Source organism: Phaenicophaeus curvirostris, unplaced genomic scaffold, assembly GCF_032191515.1.
Source record: "Phaenicophaeus curvirostris isolate KB17595 unplaced genomic scaffold, BPBGC_Pcur_1.0 scaffold_277, whole genome shotgun sequence".
NCBI classification, from domain to species: domain Eukaryota; kingdom Metazoa; phylum Chordata; class Aves; order Cuculiformes; family Cuculidae; genus Phaenicophaeus; species Phaenicophaeus curvirostris.
In genome coordinates this window covers 20,577-34,078 of record NW_027206891.1, presented here as the reverse complement: position 1 = coordinate 34,078, position 13,502 = coordinate 20,577, and the positions used below count along the sequence as shown (strand labels likewise).

Below are 13,502 nucleotides of genomic sequence, written 5' to 3'. Positions count from 1 at the left end.
AGGGGCTGACCCTCAACTCCCCCAGCCGCTCTGGCCCCCTCCTCCCTCTCTATGGTGCGGCCACTCCTTCCCTCTCCTCTCTATGGTTCCGCCCCCCAGCCCGCGCGCCTGGCGCCCGTTTACGACACTGCCGGCCCCCCCCTCCCCCCCCCTCAACTCCAGCTCCCCGTCCCGCCGCCTTTGCGGCTGCCGGAGCGCTTTACGGTCCCGGTGATGGCGGAGGGAGAGCGGGGGGAGAGCGGAGGGCCCGGGCGGCCCCCGAGCCCGGCCACGCTGGAACGGGCTGAGGCGCTGAAAGCGCGAGCCAACGAGTTCTTCAAAGGTACCGCGGGCGCTGCCAGATAGGGAGCCATGGGGGAGATAGGGACAGCGGGGTTTGCCAGATAGGGAGCCATGGGGGAGATAGGGACAGCGGGGTTTGCCAGATAGGGAGCCATGGGGGAGATAGGGGCAAGGGGGGCTGCCAGATAGAGAGACATGGGGGCAGTAGGGGCTGCCAGAAAGGGAGCTATAGAGGGAAATAGGGGCAGCGGGGGGCTGCCAGATAGGGAGCCATGGTTGAAGATAGGGGCAAGAGAGGCTGCTAGATAGGGAGCCATAAGGGGATAGGGGCAGGGGGGGTGCCAGATAGGGAGCCTTACAGGGAGATAGGGGCAGAGGGGGCTGCCAGATAGGGAGCTATGGGGGTAAATAGGGGCAGCGGGGTTTGCCAGATAGGGAGCTATAGGGGAGATAGGGGCAGTGGGGGCTGCCAGATAGGGAGCATTAGGGGGAGATAGGGGTGGTGGGGGCTGCCAGATAGGGAGCCATGGGAGCAAATAGCGGTAGTGGGGGCTGCCAGATAGGGAGCCATAGGAGCAAATAGGGGTAGTGGGGGCTGCCAGATAGGGAGCCATGGAGGGAAACAGGGGCAGCGGGGTTTGCCAGATAGGGAGCCATGGGGGTAAATAGGGTCAGTGAGGGATGCTAAATAGGGAGCCATGGGGGAGATAGGGGCAGAGGGTGCTGCTGAATAGGGAGCCGGGGAGAGATAGGGTCAGTGGGGGCTGCCAGATAGGGAGCCATGGGGGGGAGATAGGGGTGGTGGGGGCTGCCAGATAGGGAGCCATAAGGGGATAGGGACAGGGGGGGTGCCAGATAGGGAGCCATAGGAGCAAATAGGGGTAGTGGGGGCTGCCAGATAGGGAGCCATGGGGTGGGGGAGATAGGGGCAAGGGGTAGGTAGCCCTGGGGACCTCTGGGTTGGCTTTATAGTGGCCCTGGGGGAGTCTGGGCTGTCGCTGGTGGCTTTGGTGGTCTCCTTGGTGGCCCTGGGGGACTCTGGGTTGGCTCCATGGGCTCTGTGGTGGCCCCTGGGGGATCAGCACTGGCCCCTGGCGGGCTCTATGTTGGCCCTGCTGGCCTCTGGTGGCCCTGGGGGTTCGAGGGTGATGAGCGTTGGCTCTGTGGTGGCCCTGGAGGGCCCTGGGTTGGCTTTGCAGGCTCCGTGGTGGCCCTGGGAGGCTCCATGGTGGCCCTGGAGGACCCTGGGTTGACTTTGTGGGCTCTGTGGTGGCCCTGGGTTGGCCCCATGGTGGCCCTGGAGGACCCTGGGTTGACTCTGTGGGCTCCGTGGTGGCCCTGGGAGGCTCTGTGGTGGCCCTGGAGGGCCCTGGATTGGCTTTACGGGCTCCGTGGTGGCCCTGGGTTGACTTTGTGGCCTCCCTGGTGGCCCTGGGAGGCTCCGTGGTGGCCCTGGAGGACCCTGGGTTGACTTTGTGGGCTCCGTGGTGGCCCTGGGTTGGCTCCATGGTGGCCCTGGAGGACCCTGGGTTGACTCTGTGGGCTCCGTGGTGGCCCTGGGTTGACTCTGTGGGCTCCGTGGTGGCCCTGGGTTGACTTTGTGGGCTCTGTGGTGGCTCTGCGGGCTCCGCGGTGGCCCCGGGTTGGCTCTGCGGGCTCCGCGGTGGCCCCGGGTTGGCTCCATGGTGGCCCTGGAGGACCCTGGGTTGGCTTTGTGGGCTCCGTGGTGGCCCTGGGAGGCTCCGTGGTGGCCCCGGCTTGGCTCTACGGGCTCTGCGGTGGCCCCGGGTTGCCTCCGCGCTCGCCTTTTGGTGCTTCTCGCTTGTCCTCGTGGCCTTTCCGTTGACCTCGCGGTGGTTTCGGGGTCCCGCTGACGCCCCCCGTTGCCCAGGGAAGGACTACGAGAACGCCGTCAAGTTCTACAGCAGCGCCATCGACTTGAACCCCACCAACGCCATCTACTATGGGAACCGGAGCCTCGCCTACCTGCGCACCGAGTGCTACGGCTACGCCCTCGCCGACGCCACCAGGGCCGTCCAGCTGGACGCCAAGTACGTCAAGGGCTACTACCGACGCGCCGCCTCCAACATGGCCCTCGGCAAGTTCAAGGCCGCCCTGCGCGACTACGAGACGGTGAGGAGGCTCCTTCAGGCCTGTAGGGATCACCCTCACCATCTCCCTGGTGGCCCCGTGGTCCCTTGTCATCTCTCTGGTGGCCCCGTGGCCCCTAGGAACCTCCTCGTTATCTCCCTGGTGGCCCCATGGCCCTTAAAGACTCCCTCATCATCTCCCTGGTGGCCCCGTGGTCCTTCATCATCCCTCTGGTGGCCCCGTGACCCCTAGGAACCTCCTCATCATCCCTCTGGTGGCCCCATGGCCCCTAGGGACCCCCTCATCATCCCCCCTGGTGGCCCCATGGCCCCTAGGGACCCCCTCATCATCCCCCCTGGTGGCCCCATGGCCCCTAGGGACCCCCTCATCATCCCCCCTGGTGGCCCCATGGCCCCTAGGGACCCCCTCATCATCTCCCTGGTGGCCCCATGGCCCCTAGGGACCCAGTCATCATCTCCCTGGTGGCCCCATGGCCCCTAGGGACCCAGTCATCATCTTCCTGGTGGCCCCATGGCCCTTAAAGACCCCCACATCATCTCCCTGGTGGCCCCATGGCCCCTAGGGACCTCCTCCTCATCTTTCTGGTGGCCCTCTGGTCCCTCATCATCTCCCTGGTGGCCCCATGGCCCTTAAAGACTCCCTTGTCACCTCCCTGGTGGCCCCATTGCCCTCAAAGAGTCACTCAACATCTCCCTGGTGGCCCCATGGCCCTTAAAGAGTCCCTTATCATCTCCCTGGTGGCCCCATGGTCCCTAGGGACCTCCTCCTCATCTCCCTGGTGGCACCATGGGCCCTTGTCACCTCCCTGGTGGCCCCATGGCCCTCAAAGAGTCTCTCAACATCTCCCTGGTGGCCCCATGGCCCCTAGGAACCTCCTCATCATCTCCCTGGTGGCCTCATATCCCTTCAGCACCTCCCTGGTGGGACCATGTGGGGGCTCCTTGGCCCTGGTGGGACCCCAGGAAGGTCCTGGTGGGACCGCGGAGGAGCTCCTTGTCCCCTGAGGCCGTGGCCTGTCCCCAGGTGGTGAAGGTGCGTCCCAACGACAAGGACGCGAAGCTCAAGTACCAGGAGTGTCACAAGATCGTCAAGCAGAAGGCCTTCGAGAGGGCCATCGCCAGCGACGAGACCAAGCGCTCCGTGGTCGACTCCCTCGACATCGAGAGCATGAGTGAGACCCACCAAAAAGCCCTCGCCCACCCCAAAACCGGGGGCTGGGCCGGGGGGCGGGAGGGGGTTGAGGAGGAGAAAGAGGTTGAGGAGGTTGAGGAGGAGGAGAACGTTGTGGAGGAGAAAAAGGTTGAGAAGGTTGAGGAGGAAGAGGTAGATGAGGTTGAGAAGCTTGAGGCTGAGGAAGAGGTTGGGGAGGTTGAGGAGGAAGAGGTTGGGGAGGTTGAGGAGGAAGAGGTTGGGGAGGTTGAGGAGGAAGAGGTTGGGGAGGTTGAGGAGGAAGAGGTTGGGGAGGTTGAGGAAGAGGTAGATGAGGTTGGGGAGGTTGAGGAAGAGGTTGGGGAGGTTGAGGAAGAGGTTGGGGAGGTTGAGGAAGAGGTTGGGGAGGTTGAGGAAGAGGTTGGGGAGGTTGAGGAAGAGGTTGGGGAGGAGGAAGAGGTTGGGGAGGAGGAAGAGGTAGATGAGGTTGAGAAGGTTGAGGTTGGAGAGGTTGAGAAGGTTGAGGTTGGAGAGGTTGAGGAAGAGGTTGGAGAGGTTGAGGAGGAGGAGGAAGAGTTTGAGGAGGAGGAGGAGGAGGAAGAGTTTGAGGAGGAGGAAGAGGTTGAGGAAGAGGTAGATGAGGTTGGAGAGGTTGAGGAAGAGGTTGGGGAGGAGGAAGAGGTTGGGGAGGAGGAAGAGGTAGATGAGGTTGAGAAGGTTGAGGTTGGAGAGGTTGAGAAGGTTGAGGTTGGAGAGGTTGAGGAAGAGGTTGGAGAGGTTGAGGAGGAGGAGGAAGAGTTTGAGGAGGAGGAGGAGGAGGAAGAGTTTGAGGAGGAGGAAGAGGTTGAGGAAGAGGTAGATGAGGTTGGAGAGGTTGAGGAAGAGGTTGGAGAGGTTGAGGAAGAGGTTGGAGAGGTTGAGGAAGAGGTTGGAGAGGTTGAGGAAGAGGTTGGGGAGGGTGAAGAGGTTGGGGAGGAGGGGGAGGAGGTTGAGGAGGTTGGGGAGGAGGGGGAGGAGGTTGAGGAAGAGATGGAGGAGGAGGAGGAGGAGGAAGAGGTTGAGGAGATTGGGGAGGAGGTTAGGGATCTTGGGATCTCCTTGAGGGTTTTGGGGTCCCTTGAGGGTGCCCAGTAGAGCTTTCAGGTCCTCCTTGAGGTTCTTGGGGTCCCTTGAGGGTTCCCGGTGGAGCTTTCGGGTCCTCCTTGAGGTTCTTGGGGTCTCCTTAAGGGTTTTGGGGTCTCTTGAGGGTGCCCAGTAGAGCTTTCAGGTCCTCCTTGAGGGTTTTGGGGTCTCCTGGAGGGTTTTGGGGTCCCTTGTGGGTGCCCAGTGGAGCTCTGGGGGTTCCGCAGCCATCGAGGACGAGTACAGTGGCCCCAAGCTGGAGGGTGGCAAGGTGACCTTGACCTTCATGAAGGAGCTCATGCAGTGGTACAAGGAGCAGAAGAAACTGCATCGAAAATGCGCTTACCAGGTACCCCCCGTCACCCCGAGACCCCCCCCAGATGCCACCCCCGGTCCCCAAATGTCCCTGTCACCCCCTCTTGTCCCTCAGATCCTGGTGCAGGTGAAGGAGGTGTTGGCCAAGCTCCCCACCTTGGTGGAGACCACGTTGAAGGAGGTGGGTGGTGCCTCCTCGGCCTCGCTGGGGTTTTTTGGGGTGGGGGAGGGGACACGGGGAGGTGTCCCCCCCCCGCCTAAAACCGGGTGACGCGGTGGCCCTGGGTTGTCCCGAGGCAGACGGAGCAGGTGACGGTTTGTGGGGACACCCACGGCCAGTACTACGACCTCCTCAACATCTTCGAGCTCAACGGGCTCCCCTCCGAGGCCAACCCCTACGTATCCTCCTGCAGAGGGTCAGCCCAGGTCCTGGGGGCGGGGGGCACCCCGACTTCAAGGGGGTGGAGGTCACCCCAACGCCAGGGGTGGTGGAGAACCCTCGCTAGAGGTGGAGATCACCCCGAGTCAAGGGATGGGGACCCACCACTCAAACCAGAGATGGATCACCCCAACTTCAGGGATGGGGACCCACCACTCAAACCAGGGGATGGAGGTCACCCCAACTCCAGGGATAGTGGAGAACCCCCACTAGAGGTGGAGATCACCCCGAATCAAGGGATGGGGACCCACCACTCAAACCAGAGATGGATCACCCCAAATTCAGGGATGGGGACCCACCACTCAAACCAGGGGATGGAGGTCACCCCAACTCCAGGGATGGTGGAGAACCCTCACTAGAGATGGAGATCACCCCGAATCAAGGGATGGGGACCCACCACTCAAACCAGGGGATGGAGATCACCCCGAATCAAGGGATGGGGACCCATCACTCAAACCAGCGATGGGATCACCCCAACTTCAGGGATGGGGACCTACCAGTCAGACCAGGGGATGGAGGTCACCCCAACTCCAGGGATGGTGGAGAACCCCCACTAGAGGTGGAGATCACCCCGAATCAAGGGATGGGGACCCACCACCCAAGCCGGGGCTGGGATCACCCCCAGTCCCTGGGGACAAGTCCTGGGCCACCAGTTTTTCCTGAGCCGGGCGCAGATTTTCAACGGGGACTTTGTGGACCGCGGGTCCTTCTCGGTCGAGGTCATCCTGACGCTCTTCGGCTTCAAACTCCTCTACCCCGAGCACTTCCACCTGCTCCGAGGTAACGTGGCCACCACGGGGACCAGGACGCGGCCCCTGTCCCCAACCATCAAGCCTTCTCGCTGTCCCTTGTCCCCAACCGTGAGGCTGTGTCCCTTGTCCCCAACCATGAGGCTGTGTCCCCCATCCCTAGCCGTGAGGCCTTGTCCCTGTCCCCAACCATGAAGCCTGGTCTCTGTCCCTTGTCCCCAACTGTGAGGCCTTGTCCCCAACCATAAGGCCTTGTCCCCAACCGTAAGGCCCTGTCCCTGTCCCCAACCGTAAGGCCCTGTCCCCAACCGTGAGGCCTTGTCCCCAGTCATGAGGCCTTGTCCCTGTCCCCAACCGTGAGGCCTTGTCCCCCGTCCCCAACCATGAAGCTTGGTCTCTGTCCCCTGTCCCCAGCCATGAGGCCTTGTCCCCAACCGTGAGGTCTTGTCCCTGTCCCCAACCATGAGGCTGTGTCCCTTGTCCCCAACCGTGAGGTCTTATCCCTGTCCCCAACCATGAGGGTGTGTCCCCCGTCCCCTATCCCCAGCCACGAGGCCTTGTCCCCAGCCACGAGGCCTTGTCCCTGTCCCCAACCACGAGGCCGCGTCCCCATCTCCTGGAGGCTGACCCGTGGTGCTTTGTGTGTCCCCCCCCCCCCACGTCCTGCCGATGCCACCGTGTCCCTGGACGTCCCCCGTGTCCCTGCAGGGAACCACGAGACGGACAACATGAACCAGATCTACGGTTTCGAGGGGGAGGTGAAGGCCAAGTACACGGCGCAGATGTTCGCCCTCTTCAGCGAGGTCTTCGAGTGGCTCCCGCTCGCCCAGTGCATCAACGGCAAAGTCCTGGTGAGGGGACGGCCCTGTCCCCACCCCCGTCCCCTGGTGTCCCCTTGGGTTGGGTGGTGGGTCCCCATCCCCCTGATCTGAGGTGGGTTTCGGCTGGGGGGTCCCTTCCATCTCCATCCCCTTGGAATTGGGGTTCTCTCCATCCCACGTTGGGTTTTGGGGTCCCTTCCATCTCCAACCCCTTGGAGTTGGGGTTCTCTCCCCCCCGGTTGGGTTTTGGGGTCCCTTCTATCCCCATCCCCCTGGAGTTGGGGTTCTCTCCCCCCCAGGTTGGGTTTTGGGGTCCCTTCCATCCCCTTGGAGTTGGGGTTCTCTCCGTCCCTGGTTGGGTTTTGGGGTCCCTTCCATCTCCATCCCCCTTGGAGTTGGGGTTCTCTCCACCCCAGGTTGGGTTTTGGGGTCCCTTCCATCTCCATCCCCTTGGAGTTGGGGTTCTCTCCGTCCCCGGTTGGGTTTTGGGGTCCCTTCCATCTCCATCCCCCCTGGAGTTGGGGTTCTCTCCGTCCCTGGTTGGGTTTTGGGGTCCCTTCCATCTCCATCCCCCTTGGAGTTGGGGTTCTCTCCGTCCCTGGTTGGGTTCTGGGGTCCCTTCCATCTCCATCCCCCTTGGAGTTGGGGTTCTCTTCCCCCCCCAGGTTGGGTTTTGGGGTCCCTTCCATCTCCATCCCCCCTGGAGTTGGGGTTCTCTCCCCCCCAGGTTGGGTTCTGGGGTCCCTTCCATCTCCATCCCCCCTGGAGTTGGCGTTCTCTCCGTCCCTGGTTGGGTTTTGGGGTCCCTTCCATCTCCATCCCCCCTGGAGTTGGGGTTCTTTCCACCCCAGGTTGAGTTTTGGGGTCCCTTCCATCTCCATCCCCCTTGGAGTTGGGGTTCTCTCCATCCCTGGTTGCGATTTGGGGTCCCTTCCATCTCCATCCCCTTGGAGTTGGGGTTCTCTCCGTCTCTGGTTGGGTTTTGGGGTCCCTTCCTTCCCCATCCCCTTGGAGTTGGGGTTCTCTCCGTCCCTGGTTGGGTTTTGGGGTCCCTTCCATCTCCATCCCCCCTGGAGTTGGGGTTCTCTCCACCCCAGGTTGAGTTTTGGGGTCCCTTCCATCTCCATCCCCTTGGAGTTGGGGTTCTCTCCACCCCAGGTTGGGTTTTGGGGTCCCTTCCATCTCCATCCCCCTTGGAGTTGGGGTTCTCTCCCCCCCAGGTTGGGTTTTGGGGTCCCTTCCATCCCCTTGGATTTGGGGTTCTCTCCCCCCCGGTTGGGTTTTGGGGTCCCTTCCATCCCCCTTGGAGTTGGGGTTCTCTCCCCCCCCGGTTGGGTTTTGGGGTCCCTTCCATCTCCATCCCCCCTGGAGTTGGGGTTCTCTCCGTCCCTGGTTGGGTTTTGGGGTCCCTTCCATCTCCATCCCCTTGGAGTTGGGGTTCTCTCCCCCCCCGGTTGGGTTTTGGGGTCCCTTCCATCTCCATCCCCCTTGGAGTTGGGGTTCTCTCCATCCCACGTTGGGTTTTGGGGTCCCTTCCATCTCCATCCCCCCTGGAGTTGGGGTTCTCTTCCCCCCCCAGGTTGGGTTTTGGGGTCCCTTCCATCTCCATCCCCTTGGAGTTGGGGTTCTCTCCCCTCCAGGTTGGTTTTTGGGGTCCCTCCCTGCCCCCCCTGGTCCTCTGTTCCCCCCGGGGTCGATCTGGGGGTCCCTGTCACCCCCGTTGTCCCCCCAGATCATGCACGGGGGGCTCTTCAGCGAGGACGGTGTCACCCTCGATGACATCCGCAAGATCGAGCGCAACCGGCAGCCCCCGGACTCAGGTTTTGGGGGGCGGGGGGGGTGGCCCATGTCCCCAAGTCTTTTCTCCCCTTGTCCCCGACCCCTTGGTGTCCCCCCCGCCACCTCCGAGGGGCTGGATTGTCCCCTCCCCGTGGTGGCCGGGGACCCCTGACCCCTGCGTGTGTGTCCCCCCCAGGTCCCATGTGTGACCTCCTCTGGTCGGACCCCCAGCCCCAGGTGAGTGGAGCAGCTCCTCGTGGCCCCAGCGAGGACCTCGGGGGTCCCCTCGGTCACGTTGTCCCCTCATCGAGGTCCCTGGTGTCACTTGAGCCATGTTGTCCTCTCATTGAGGTCTTTGTGTCCCCAGAGCCCCGTTGTCCCCTCACTGAGGTCCCTGGTGTCCCCTGAGCCATGTTGTCCCCTTGTTGAGGTCCCTGGTGTCCCCTGAGCCACGTTGTCCCCTCATGGAGGTCCCTGGTGTCACTTGAGCCATGTTGTCCTCTCATTGAGGTCTTTGTGTCCCCAGAGCCACGTTGTCCCCTCACTGAGGTCCCTGGTGTCCCCACTGTCCCTTCATTGAGGTCCCTGGTGTCCCCTCAGCCACGTTGTCCCCTCACTGAGGTCCCTGGTGTCCCCGCTGTCCCCTCACTGAGGTCCCTGGTGTCCCCACTGTCCCTTCATTGAGGTCCCTGGTGTCCCCTCAGCCACGTTGTCCCCTCACTGAGGTCCCTGGTGTCCCCGCTGTCCCCTCACTGAGGTCCCTGGTGTCCCCGCTGTCCCCTCAGAACGGACGCTCGGTCAGCAAGCGGGGCGTCAGCTGCCAGTTCGGTCCCGATGTCACCAGGAGCTTCTTGGAGAGGAACCAGCTCGACTACATCATCCGCAGCCACGAGGTGAAGCCCGAGGGCTACGAGGTGGCTCACGACGGCAAGTGCGTCACCGTCTTCTCTGCCCCCAACTACTGGTGAGTGTCTGGGGACCCTCGTGTCCCCTCGGCCCTGCTGGCCCCTCCTTCAGGTCCCCCATGTCCCCTCGGCCCTGCTGGCCCCTCCTTGAGGTCCTTTGGTGTCCCCTCAGCCCTCCTGGCACCTCCTTCAGGTCCCTTGGTGCCCCCTCGGCCCTGCTGGCACCTCCTTGAGGTCCCCAATATCCCCTCGGCCCTGCTGGCACCTCCTTCAGGTCCCCAATGTCCCCTCCTTGAGGTCCCTTGGTGTCCCCTCAGCCCTGCTGGCACCTCCTTGAGGTCCCCCATGTCCCCTCCTTGAGGTCCCCAATGTCCCCTCAGCTGCATTGTCCCCTCCTTGAGGTCCCCAAGGTCCCCTCAGCCGCTTTGTCCCCTCCTTGAGGACCTCGATGTCCCCTCAGCCGTGTTGTCCCTCCTTGAGGTCCCCAATGTCCCCTTGCCCTTGCTGGCACCTCTTTCAGGTCCCCCATGTCCCCTCCTTGAGGTCCCCAACATCCCCTCAGGCACGTTGTCCCCTCCTTGAGGCCCCCAATGTCCCCTCCTTGAGGTCCCCGATGTCCCCTCAGCCACATTGTCTTCTCCTTGAGGTCCCTGATGTCCCCTCAGCCACGTTGTCCCCTCCTTGAGGTCCCCAATGTCCCCTCAGCTGCTTTGTTCCCTCCTTGAGGTCTGCGGTGTCCCCTCCTTGAGGACCTCGATGTCCCCTCAGCCGTGTTGTCCCCTCCTTGAGGTCCCCGATGTCCCCTCCTTGAGGTCCCCGATGTCCCCTCAGCTGTGTTGTCCCCTCCTTAAGGTCCTCGATGTCCCCTCAGCCGCTTTATCCCCTCCTTCAGGTCCCCAGTGTCCCCCACCCCTGGGCGTCCCCCACCCCTCAGTGTCCCCAAGGGGTCCCCAAGCCCCGGGGGTCCCCTGGGGTGTCCCCGAGTGTCCCCAAGTGTCCCCTCCCGCAGTGACCAGATGGGGAACAAGGGCTCCTACATCCACCTGCGCGGCAGCGACCTGCGACCCAGCTTCCACCAGTTCACGGCAGTGGTGAGACTGGGAGCACTGGGACCCCCCCAAATCCCCCTCCCCGGGGACCCTTTGGAGCTGGGACCCCCCAAATCCCTCTCCCTGGGGTTTTTTGGGGGGCCTGGGGGGGGGTCATAGGGATTTTGGTGGAGCCTGGGGGGGTCCTAGTGGCTTTTGGGGGGGTTTGGGGGGGGTCATAGGTTTTTTTTTGGGGGGTCGTAGTGGCTTTTTGGGAGGTTCATGGGGGGTCGGTGGGGGTTATAGGAATTTGGGGGGTCCTGGGGGGCTCCTAGGGGTTTTTGGGGGGCCTGGGGGGGGGGGAGGCACTCATGGGGATTTTGGTGGAGCCTGGGGGGGGGGGTCATAGTGGCTTTTGGGGGTGTCGGGGGGGGGTCATTGCGGCTTGTTGGGGGGGTCAGAGGGGTTTTTAGGGGGGCCTGGGGGGGGTCATAGGTATTTTGGAGGGGTCATAGTGGCTTTTGGAGTGGGTTGGGGGGGTTATAGTGACTTTTGAGGGGGGTCTGGGGGTGTCATAGGGATTTGGGGGGTTGTGGGGGGGGTCATAGGTATTTTGGGGGGGTCTGGGGTGGGTCATAGTGGCTGTTGGGGGGCTTATAGTGGCTTTTGAGGGGGGTCTGGGGGGGTCATAGGAGTTCGGGATGGGGTCTGGGGGGGGTCCTAGGGGTTTGGGGGTGTTCGTTATGGGGGGGGTCGCCTGGGGGGGTTATTTTGGGGTGCTGACCCCCCCTCTCCGCAGCCTCACCCCAACGTCAAGCCCATGATGTACGCCAACTCCCTGCTGCAGCTGGGCATGATGTGACCCCCCCGGCCCCCCCCGGATTATATTTATTGCCCCCCCCCCCTTCATTTGCACCCCCTCCCCCCACTCTCAGAGCCCCCCAAGTTTATTTTTTGGGGGGGGGGGGGCGGCCCCTCTGCTGTGGGTCCATGAAGATTTTTTGGGGGGGGGTGGGGGGTGGATTTGACACCCCCCCCCGCCTCACATGGATTTTTGGGGGGGGGGGGCAATTGGGGGTGGGAGTGGATTTGCCCCCCTCCCCACCATGGACTCAGACCCCCCCCCCACAGGATTGGGGGGGGGTGTGGTTAAAATAAGGGGGGGACCCTCTGCTGGCACAGCCCCTCCCCCCAGTGAGGGGTGCAAGGAGATGGGGGGGGGAGCTCAGGATTTGCCCCCCTAACCCCCCCAACTGCCTCCCCCGGGGTCCCTCCTGCCCCCCCCTCCGCCCCCCCCCCCCAGGCGATTTTACGTCTGTAATTAATCAAATGAAAAATAAAGTAATTATTGTAAAGGGGGAGGGGCCTCCAGGCTGGGGGGGGACACCCAGGAGGGGATTTGGGGGTGACAGGGGACATTGAGGGGGACACCCAGGAGGGGATTTGGGGGGACAGGGGACACTGGGGGGGACAAGGGACACCCAGGAGGGATTGGGGGGGACAGGGGACATTGGGGTGGACAGGGGACATTGGGGGGTCACCCAGGAGGGGATTTGGGGGGACAGGGGACACTGGGGGGACACCCAGGAGGGGATCTGGGGGGACAGGGGACACCCAGGAGGGGATTTGGGGGGGACAGGGGACATTGGGGGGGTCAAGGGACACCCAGGAGGGGATTTGGGGGGACAGGGGACACTGGGGGGACACCCAGGAGGGATTTGGGGGGGACAGGGGACATTGGGGGGGTCAAGGGACACCCAGGAGGGGATTGGGGGGGACAGGGGACATTGGGGTGGACAGGGGACATTGGGGGGTCACCCAGGAGGGGATTTGGGGGGACAGGGGACACTGGGGGGGACACCCAGGAGGGGATTTGGGGGGACAGGGGACACTGGGGGAGACAGGGGACACTGGGGGGACACCCAGGAGGGGATCTGGGGGGACAGGGGACACCCAGGAGGGGATTTGGGGGGGACAGGGGACATTGGGGGGGTCAAGGGACACCAGGAGGGGATTTGGGGGGGACAGGGGACACTGGGGGGACACCCAGGAGGGGATTTGGGGGGGACAGGGGACATTGGGGGGACACCCAGGAGGGGATTTGGGGTGACAGGAGACATTGAGGGGGACAAGGGACATTGGGGGGACACCCAGGAGGGGATTTAGGGGTGACAGGGGACATTGGGGGGTCACCTAGGAGGGGATTTGGGGGACAGGGGACAAACAAGAGGGGATTTGGGGGTGACGGGACACCGGGGGAGACCCAGGAGGGGATTTGTGGGCGACAGGGGCCATGGGGGGTCACCCAGGAGGGGATTTGAGGGGCTCAAAGGACATTGAGGGGACAGAGGACACTCAGGACAGGACACTGGGGGGACAGGGGACATTGGGGGGACACCCAGGAGGGGATTTGGGGGGGGAACAGGGGACATTGAGGGGACAGGGGACACCCAGGAGGGGACATTGAGGGGACAGGGGCCATTGGGGGGACACCCAGGAGGGGATCTGGGGGGGGAACAGGGGACATTGGGGGGACAGGGGACCCCCAGGACCTTTTGAGAGGAGCCCCAAAGGCATCTGAGGAGCCTCCATCCATGATCCAGCCCAACCTGATCCCTCTGGAGCCCCTCCATCCATGGATCCATGGGAATCCTGGAATGAGGGACTCATGGAATTATGGAACCATGGGGTCATGAAATCGTAGAATATGGAATTGTGGAATCGTGGAATGAGGGAGTCGTGGAATTATAGGGTGATGGACTCAAGGAATCATGGAATCCTAGAATATGGGAGTGTGGAAT

At 63.1% G+C, this 13,502-nt stretch overlaps 1 protein-coding gene across 1 annotated transcript; it reads left to right on the top strand.

Annotated features, from left to right (window-relative positions):
• Positions 1–152: 152 nt before the first annotated feature.
• Positions 153–12,046, top strand: PPP5C (protein phosphatase 5 catalytic subunit). The gene is made up of 13 exons (XM_069882678.1): positions 153–322; positions 2,174–2,415; positions 3,418–3,565; positions 4,893–5,014; positions 5,096–5,161; positions 5,281–5,379; positions 6,094–6,199; positions 6,877–7,019; positions 8,722–8,809; positions 8,965–9,005; positions 9,554–9,732; positions 10,683–10,764; positions 11,501–12,046. The coding sequence occupies exons 1-13, from the start codon at positions 214–216 to the stop codon at positions 11,561–11,563; spliced, it is 1,488 nt and encodes a 495-aa protein (XP_069738779.1). The 5' UTR covers positions 153–213; the 3' UTR covers positions 11,564–12,046.
• Positions 12,047–13,502: the final 1,456 nt, after the last annotated feature.